This window comes from Eucalyptus grandis, chromosome 8, assembly GCF_016545825.1.
Source record: "Eucalyptus grandis isolate ANBG69807.140 chromosome 8, ASM1654582v1, whole genome shotgun sequence".
In the NCBI taxonomy this organism is placed as follows: domain Eukaryota; kingdom Viridiplantae; phylum Streptophyta; class Magnoliopsida; order Myrtales; family Myrtaceae; genus Eucalyptus; species Eucalyptus grandis.
This window is the reverse complement of record NC_052619.1, coordinates 37,390,758-37,401,053: the sequence shown is the minus strand read 5'-3', so window position 1 is coordinate 37,401,053 and position 10,296 is coordinate 37,390,758. Positions and strand designations below refer to the sequence as shown.

General features: G+C 37.7%; 1 protein-coding gene across 1 annotated transcript; it reads left to right on the top strand.

Moving 5' to 3' along the window:
* Positions 1 to 262: 262 nt before the first annotated feature.
* On the top strand, positions 263 to 10,244 carry LOC120286473 (protein NO VEIN-like). Its single transcript, XM_039298694.1, has 5 exons — positions 263 to 362; positions 3,076 to 3,241; positions 4,904 to 6,627; positions 7,680 to 7,889; positions 8,248 to 10,244. Exons 1-5 carry the CDS (start codon positions 270 to 272, stop codon positions 10,207 to 10,209), a joined length of 4,155 nt encoding a protein of 1,384 aa, XP_039154628.1. The 5' UTR covers positions 263 to 269; the 3' UTR covers positions 10,210 to 10,244.
* Positions 10,245 to 10,296: the final 52 nt, after the last annotated feature.

The window sequence follows — 10,296 nt, the reverse complement described above, 5'->3', positions numbered from 1 at the left end:
GATTTTATGTTTTATCCTCTTTCATAAAACTAATATCAGCTACAGGAAATAGGAAGAGGTTGATACGCAGTCTCTCCTGCATTAGTAACTTCAAGCTTTTACCATCATGTCTCACTATACAAAATGCATGAAGTGCAGACGTACAAAGATTTTTTGACTAGGTATATAATGTCAGAAAGTGTCTTAAGGCAGTAGATTGGTTGGTTAATTAAAATTCAGCATGCACAGCTTCTGAAACAAGTTCTATATCTTTTTAGGCCATCGAGGAAATGCTAAACAAGTATGTACATGACCAGAAAGGGCGTCACAAGATGCGCACCATGCTTTCAGCACACCCATTGGCCGTTTTGTTGAACATCGCTGTGAGTTGACCATGATTTTCCTTATCTTTCCTTTAGACTGTAAAAGTGGATCTCACTTTCTCCTGAAAGATATTACCTAAGTTTATGTTACAACTTGACTTCCATGTGCTACCTGTTTCTGCTTCTTAGTTTGTTTTTCTCTGCAAAGTTAAGTTTGTAGAGGAGCCAATGGAAGTGAGGCATGAAGCTATGAAGGGAAAGAAGGATGAGGACAGAATCAGAGAGACTGTGTCTTGTCTGAACATCTTGATGTTTAGCTACTTCCATTGTTTTGAACCAAGAAACATACTCTCAACTGCTGCTAAAATTCGAATCTTCTTATTTGTAGGAAAAAATAAACTAGTGTTAGCAAGTTGGTCTACCTGGAAGTACCCTTCTCATTGAGCAAACTTGTGGTATGGTTATAGAATCTGCCTCTGACATGAATGAATAGCAAGTTGTTCTTGTTCTGGAGGAACTTAGTTAATCTGTGCTCCTTGGAGTTGCTGATAGAGAAATGTTTGAACTTGATACCTTCACTATCCATCAAAGGCTTCTTCTTTTGTGTTATAAAATGATTTTTTTTTTTGGGTAAATCCTGGTACATTCAAGTATCCAGGAAGTATCAGACCGATGAATAAAGGAGGAACACTAAAAGAGGGAATAAGAAAACAGAAGGAAAGAGAAATATGATAGCCCTCTCTGATCCTATCTAATGGTAGGTTTTAGCTTAGAGAACTGCAGTTCCTGTTCCTCAAAGATTTGATATTCCGCTTTATGCATAAAGGAGGAGACCTCCACATCTCTTTTCCTCTTTATTTCCTTGGCGCCACTTCTAGCGCTTGTGGAACCTTTTGACAGATTGTGGCAATAACCCTAGAAATTGTTGAGAATGATATAAAGTTGGTTCCAATATCAGTTACTTCTTGACATCAAAGCAGAAGATGACCCACAGCTTTTTGCTGCAAAAGCAACGTTGACATGCTATAGCAGTTTTGAGTTAGTCTCACATTATATCCTTTTAATATATTGTATGAGCATGGCTTTTGGACTCTGCTGAAACAAAAAGGACTTTGGAGGGTGCTTTGACATCCAATATAGCTTTCACGGAAAAGATATGCTACTCTTATTTCTCAAACCCCTATGGCATTGTTAAGCAATAAATCTTCAGTGTGTATGTCACGTACTATAGTTCTGTGTCTGTCCATTCACCTCTGGTCTTGGATAATGACGGTTTCTCAGAAAAATGAATGAATCTGTAAGTCCCAGTCCAATTCCCCATTTAGCAAATCCGCTGTACAAATCAAATAGGATGACAGCAGATCTTCTTATCTTCTGCAATAGCTAATAATTGTGGATAATTTCAGAAAGAGCATTATTGCGAAGACTTAAATCAGCCCAGCTTTTCTTTATCTGACAATAAGTACCAAACCTGAAGCCAGATGAAGTTGGAGAATTGTTGTGGCTTTTATGGTCTTGTTCCATGTGAGTTAAGGATTATGGGAATGCATATTAGTGATCCCAGACCTTGCTTCCATGTTCTTGTCCTAATAGAGCTTGAGTTCCTAATACTTTTCCACCAAAAGGAAAATATCCAAAATTTCTCAAACATGCATTCCCTCTATACCTTTCCTTCCCACCACCTTCCTTCCTAAGGAGAAGGGTTCCAAATAGTATCTCACTGGACCTGGTGAAAGTTATGAGCATCTACTAGTTCCTCTTCCTTTCAATAGGAAAATCTGTTGGTGCCTTCATTTCTACTATTTAGTATAGACATAACAATGCATGAATGAACGTCCAAGGGAGAGCATCATCAATGGAGACATTGTAGTTAGTGTTGCAACAATGTTCAGCCAGGAAAAGCAGTTTAAACCAACCTGATAGGGTTGTCACCATCCATGCATTCTTAATATGCCTTGATTTATCTGTTCCATGACCTCATTAAATTATTCTATGAAGCTGAAAATTTTGGTTATGCCCTGATGCCCATAGTATCAAGAAACAGGTTGGATTTGGCTTAGAACACGAATTGGCCTTTTTTTATTCAAAATTTGAATTTAAAAATATTTGAAGTTAAGTGCATGCTGCAAGATTTGGGAACGTTTCAGGTGTTTGTTATCAAATGAAGGTCAAGTGTCACAATTCACGCATCTTTAATATGCCTCCAGTTATTTGTTTCATGACCTCATCAAATTATTCTATGAAGCTGCAAAATTTTAGTTATGCCTTGATTCCCATTGTATCAAGAAACAGCTTTGATTTGGCTTAAAACAAGAATTGGCCTTTTTATTCAGAATTTGAATTAGAAAATATTTTAAACTTAAGTGCATGCCACAAGATTTGGTGCATATAGGTTTTTGTTATCAAATAAAGATCATGTGCATGCTGCAAGATTTAGAAAAAGCAAAAAGCAAAAGTCATTTCAAGCACACCTATTTTTAAAGTCATGTGGTGAACCAAGAGAGTATTTTGCAGATTGTCTGAACTGCTAAATTTGTGACGAATGGCATGATTACTCCTTCGGTGGCTTTATCATGTTGCACTATCTGAAACATTTGTGGAAGGGCTAGTTTTTGTAGCAAACTTATAGTCTAAAACTTTGTTGATCTTTTTTTATTGGTTGCACAACGTTTTAATTGTTATTAATATTGTTTGATGTAATATCATAAGTCAGTTTTCATGGCTGTTTTTATGATTGCATTACCAGCAGGTTACTTCTTTTTTCTGATTGCAGGTAACTTGTATCAAATGGGGAATGTTGGAAGATGAATATGAAGCTATCGGTAAACAAATGTTGAATGGACTTATTCTGCCAACCCCCCTGCCTGTAAGCGAAGATACCCAATCAAGTTTAGAGAGTGCAACTGACAAAGCTCGCCACAGTGCAGAGCATACAAAAAGTATCATCTTAAAGCATGCGTTCCTGAGTCATTTATGCACTATTGGTTCTTAATTTGTATAATTGTGGGTGATACAGTTAAACAGTTGTCTGAAAGCATGTGTTTTTGACTGTTTCCCCTTTTCTCTGTTCTTGCATCCACCTAACTTTTGAGTTTAGTATACCGTGCACATAAGTACGTTAGATCTTGCTCTAGGGCAGTGTGATAGAGACAAGCAAGCATAATTGGCCTTGCCACGAGAATAAGATGCCTTATTAATTTCACATGGAGCAATATGCAAATTGATTTTTTTATTATCTTTGATCTTGTATAAGTCACAAGGCTATGTAACTGGATGGAAGTTACAACCATTTAAAATCGAGGAGATAAGTAGCATGTAAAATTGAAATAGTGGGTTGCTTGACTTACTTTTAGTTACTGACTTTTTATTTTATGTGGGGTATTTGAAGAACTTTACATTCCAAGTTTTCACCTGCAAAATTGAAATAAAGGTTGCTTGAAGTGCTTTTGGTGGAATCAAATTTTAGTTATATCTTACTTGCTTCATCTGATAGCTGATGATATGTGTAATTGATTTAGTTTATTTGTGTAAGCTTTGCCTTAACTGGAATGGCATCCATTAATCTCATCTCTTAGTATATAAATTTGGTAAACATAATGCACCCGTTACTCTCATCTATTAAGGCAAAACAATATCTTAATATGGTAAGAAAGCACATGCCAAATTATCAAATCCGGGGGATCCCTCCTATTTTTATTTTTCTATCATTGAATTCCTCTCATTTATTCATTGTTTGTAGTTGTTACATTTGCATGCTGTGTTTTTGTGATATGTAATAGGCAGGTCTGAGGATATGCCTGATATAAAATATAGGTGAGTTCTGCTGATTGCTTAAGCTTTTGGGATGAACAATCACTTAACATCGTTTCACAAATTTGACAGAATTGTTTAATGTTAGATATATGGACAGTCTGGATTTGAAGTACTTGTTTGACTAAATGAGTGGTTCAGATAAAATTTAGACTATTGGAGACTTTCTGTAATGACTAAATTGTTTCTAAAAGTAAATAATGTGGAAAATCATGACATCCCTTCATGTGTGTAAGAACTTCATTTAGGGAAAATGTTTACCATTGATGCCGGTAGTGTGATCAATACGGATTAAATATTTGAGTTAGAGTATCTGCATGATTATGGAAAAAAGTTGGATAGACAACGTGCATGAGTTGACTGGAAGCTATTTTGAAATTAGAATGAAGTTATTAGGACTGAATTTATAGATGTTTATCTTGTACATATATCTGGATGTAATTTTATTCATCTTTACATCTTTAATTGGGCTACCTTGCCCTGGAAGCTTTGAATATCATGGGCTATCTACCATATATCAAGGCACTGACTTTTCAATTTTGGATTGAGGTATGTTCATGTACATTTGACCCCCTGAGTTTCTCAAGAGCAACAGACTGAATGATCTTTCTGAAATGTGCTCGATTGAAAATCTACCCTGGTGGCCTGTATGCTGCTGCGGCTTGTTTATTGTTCACCTCTATTCTCCATATTTTTTTCTGAGATGTCACACACTTGTGCAGTTGCTGATTCTGAGGTGCGTTCTCATAGACGAATCTTGTGACATCATCTACTTATTTATCAATTGATAGGTGTCACTGTTGAAGACATTGCCAGAGAAATTGGTGCTTATTATCAGCCTGATCATGAAAAAACGAGCAACAACGAATCAGTTCTGGAGATGAGAGTTAATTTGTTAAGAAAGCTTGTTGACTGTGACTCTTGGCTGGCGAAGCAATTTTTCGTTCATGAATTTGAGTCACTTGGTTATGGAGAGTTTTTTAGTTTCCTGACAGAACACATATCTCTTATGCCTACTGGGCTGAAACAGCTCTTGAATGGTGACATGTATGAGAAGTCCCACTCTGAGGCTTGCCTACTGCAGGATCAGTTGATGCTGCTAATATCACAAGCATTGAATAGCTCGTGGGATGGTAAAGTAGTGACCAAACAGATGATTTCAACATTGCTTTTGAAGCAATTTCCCAATCTCAGTTTCAAAATGGAAGTTGGTTCAGTGGAGGATTTATTAAATATTGTTGGGCAGTATAGAGATATTGCAATGTCAAAATGTGTCCTTTTCTCTCAGACACTGATGGGTGCCCATGGTCTGTCTATGTCAGCATTTGATGATGATTATGTGGTTGAACTTGAAGCCATTGGTAGAGGAGCTGATGTCTCACAGAAAACAGGAAAATTGGCTTCAGTCTCATCTCAGGATGCAATTGAAGTCTTACTCAGGGCGCCGATGCTGTCAGATTTAAGTCGTTGGTCACATTGGGACATTAAGTTCGCCCCATGTCTTGGCCCTCTTGTAGGATGGTTGTTGAATGAAGTTAATAGAACAGACTTGTTGTGTTTAGTGACAAAAGATGGTAATGTGATACGGATTGATAGTTCAGCCAGCGAGGATTCATTTTGGGAATCTGCCCTTCATTTATCACCTTTCCAAACAGCAGTTCAGTTGCTCTCTTTGTTCTCGATACGTGGGGGACAAAAACATGTTCCTCTGTCTCTTTTAAAAAGCCACGCAAGTCGTGCATTTGAAGTCATCTTGAATGATCATTTGGAAGATAAGGAAGTGACCAATGGATGGAATTTTCAGATGAAAGAAAGAGCAGCTGGTATGTCAAAGCCGTTGGATGAAGTTTGTGCTAGTAGATCATTCAAGAATTCCACTGGCACAGTTGATGCAGTGCTTGTTGCATCAAGATACTTTCTTGAATGCCTCAGTCATATTCCTTCAGAGTTTTGTACATTTGCTGCTGATGTGTTACTATCGGGTTTGCAATCTGTCATTAAAAATGTACCTTCTATTATCTTGTCAGAGTGTATATGTATGGAGGAACGAGTCATGCTTCATGAAGTGGGACTATGTCTTGGTGTTGTGGAATGGATTCATGACTATCGTGTTATCTTCTCCTCCACTGATGGTGAGATGTGCAAGCCCTGTGAAGCTATATCATTCATAGCTAACACCTCTAAGTCAAGCACAGGCTCACTTTCTGCAGAAGAAGACAAGATCGTGCTCTCTCTTGTTTCTGAGGGTCAGAGTAACATATGTAGAGAAATTTGTCACGGTTCTGAAGGTCCAGAAGTCTGGATAGATAAGAGTGTGGCACAAAATGAACCAATTGAATACGAGGATGCTTACTCAATCATTGAATCTATCAGGCAAGAAGAATTTGGTCTTGATCCTAGTCTTTCTAGTACAGAAAGTAGCTTGTTAAATAAACAGCATGCCCGTCTGGGGAGAGCACTTCATTGTCTTTCACAGGAGTTATACTCTCAGGATTCTCATTTTCTTCTTGAGTTAGTAAGTTCATTGTTGTTTTTAATTAAACTTTGCTTTTCCTCTCCAGTAGCTGTTTTCATGTAGCATGATAATACCGTGAGTTTACAATATCTACTTGCCCCATGGGATGCCACTTATGCTTTTGCTTTAGTTGTTTGTTTGATTCATGATCAGTGATGATCTTTTGTGGTCATGTCGTTCATCCATTCTTGTCAAGTTCGTTGGGGTATTAATATGTGCCCATACATGCATGGACAAACAAGGGAAACTGAATTAAATGCCCGTCAATATTTCTCCAACAGCCTAAGCTGAACGTAGACACACTTGGTTTGCTGAAGCCTCAAGCTAAATCATGGAAGAAATGCCATTTCTTCATAGTGACCACTGACTACCTTAGTGGAGCAATTAATGACATCATTTTGCCCAATTGATTATTCACACAAACAAACAAAAATCCAGTCATATGCATAGGAGAAAGTGGCCTTCCTTATGCATGGTGTGATATGTTTAAAGAGTATATTGTTTTTGTTTACAATGCATTGAAGTCAAATTACAGTTATGGTATGTATAACAGCAACCTGATGGACTTTATCGCAGTTATATCAGTCAACACATGCCAGAAATATTAAGGAAACTTAGTACTACAATTAGGTGTGGCGAAATTTTCAAGTTTGTACTGAGGAACATGACATCTAATTCAATTATGCTAAGAAAATATTAACATGATTGATTACATCTTATACTGCAAATTTTTATTTCTGCTCTTCAGAAGATCCTGTAATTTTCAATTTGATAAATCCGAATTCGGAAAGTGTTGGAGACTGAAACTCTAAAAACTTGACAAAGCTTCATTTGATTCCCATGATTTAGATATCTTAAACCATCCCCTTTTATTTGCATTCCTCTGAACTTTTTGTTTTTATCTTATATTATGATTGAGAGTACACTCAACTTAACCGATATTTTCCCCCAAATAAAGTTTATGGACGGGGATTTATATTTTAAACCAGGACAACAAAGCTGATTAAATTTTAATGCTCTAATGGGACTGGTTGTCCTTACTGTTGCTGCAGGTTCAAAATGCTGATGATAATACCTATTTAGAAAATGTTGAGCCAGCTGTTGTATTCATTCTTCAGGAGTCTGGCATCATTATCCTGAATAATGAACAGGGCTTCTCTGCTCAAGACATAAGAGCACTATGTGATATTGGCAATTCTACGAAAAAAGGAAGTGCTGGATATATAGGGAATAAAGGCATTGGATTCAAATCAGTATTCCGTGTAAGTAAAGACAGCCTGACAAAGTGCCATCATATCTTCTTTGGGCAAATCCTGTACCTCTTTTATTGCAGGACTGCAAAAAGGGTTGGAGATTTAATATGCCTGAAACATGGATTTGAACAAAAAATACAGGAAGGCACAGATGAGATTACACTACTCATATGAATGTAGTCTCATTTCGTCTAATTGCTTAAGCTTTTGGGTTAGAATTTTTAATATGGTATCGGTTCCAAGTCTAAATTCTTCATGCCCCATTCTCCTATATAGCATGCAAATACCGTTATAAATAGTCATTGCAAATTACTCCTATTGCATCCTGAGAGAGCTTCACCAAAAAAAATTTTAAATTCTTCTGCAGGTTACTGATGCACCAGAGATTCATTCCAACGGGTTCCATGTAAAGTTTGACATAAGTGAGGGACAAATTGGTTTTGTTTTGCCAACTGTTATACCCCCTCTCAATCATAATGTGCTAAGCAAGTTAACATCCACTAATTCTGTTCAGTTTGATACTAGCTGCTGGAAAACTTGCATTGTTCTTCCCTTCAAATCGGATTTGTCAGGAGGAACTAGAAGGAATAATGTCATATCCATGTTTTCAGATATTCATCCATCCTTGCTACTGTTTCTTCATCGTCTGCGGTGCATTACATTCAGAAACATGCATGATGATTCACTAATTGTCATGAGAAAGGATACTTGTGGTGATGGCATCATTAGGGTTTCATATGGTAAGGAGGAAATGAATTGGTTTGTTGCACGCAAGAAGTTACATGGGAAGATTGGTCGTTGCAATGTCCAAACAACAGAGATCGCCCTGGCATTTGGACTTGAAGAATCAACCGATGGAAGTTATATCCCATGCCTCAATATGCAACCTGTTTTTGCATTTCTTCCACTAAGAACTTATGGTCTGAAATTTATACTGCAAGGTGATTTTGTTCTTCCCTCATCTAGAGAAGAAGTTGATGAGGATGACCCTTGGAACCAATGGTTGTTGTCGGAGTTTCCTGATTTGTTCGTGAATGCAGAGGGATCTTTCTGTTCTCTTCCTTGTTTCAGGGACAATCTAGGAAAAGCTGTGACAGCTTACATGAGCTACATTCCATTGGTTGGTGAAGTTCATGGGTTTTTTTCTTGTCTTCCCCGGATGATCATCTCTCAGTTACGCCGCTCAAAATGTCTACTCTTGGAAGGAGATGATGCCACATGGGTGCCTCCTTGCAAGGTTGTCCGAGGTTGGAATGAAGGGGCTCAAGTTTTTTTACCTGATCATTTGCTTCAAGAGCATCTTGGCCTAGGATTTCTAAAGAAAGACATAAGTCTATCTGATCCTTTGGCAAGGACATTAGGGGTCGAGGAGTATGGGCCAAAACTTCTACTTAAGATTGTAACGTCTTTGTGCCAGAGAAAGGATAGCCTTCCATCAATGGGTTTGTCTTGGTTGTCTGCTTGGCTGAATGCAGTTTATGAAACGTATGTGCATTCAGCCCAAGCACCTCGAGATGTTGGAATGGGCACAGATATCATAGAAGCCCTCCGTAAGCTTCCTTTTATTCCTCTTTCTGATGGTACATTTGGCTCAGTAGATGAAGGTACAATCTGGCTGCACATTGATGTATCTGGGAATGACAGTGAGCATGGAATGGATGCTTTCCCAATGTTATATGCAAAACTCCGTATTGTAAACCCTGCTTTCGTAACTGCATTGGATACTGATATTTATCGTGTAGACATGTATCCAAAGGACAACATCATCAGGATGCTCCTTATTGTTGGCGTGCAACATCTATCTACACATGAAATAATGAAGGTGCACGTCTTGCCTTTTATATGTGATGACAAAAGTGCAAGTTTGGACAAGAATCTCATGACAGAATTTCTCTGCTTTGTGTTTATCCATCTACAATCTAGCTGCCCTATGTGCCACGATGAAAGAGATTTTCTGATATCAGAGTTGAACAACAGAGCTTTCATTCTAACAAATCATGGCAACAAAAGACCGATTGAGGTACCGATCCATTATGGTAAAGGATTTGGAAGCTCTTTTGACCTATGTAAATTGTTCGACAACATTCAAATGGAATGGCATGAGGTAGACACTATCCACCTGAAGCATTCTTCGACTAAATCTGTTGTCAATGGAGTGAAAAAGTGGAAAAGATTTTTTGAAGAAATAGGCATCACAGAGTTTGTTCAAGTAGTCAAAGTTGATCGGAGAATGAGTGATATGGCCGATACATTTTCTGGGAAGGCAGGATTGAAAAGAGACCATGTTTCCTTAGGATCTGTAGCTGAAGATTGGGAATCAGTGAGTTAGACCATTTATTGTCCTTGTTGTCAGCAAGTGGAAATCGTGATGGTTGTCAATTTCTCTTAGAGGTTTTTGATAAATTGTGGGATGATT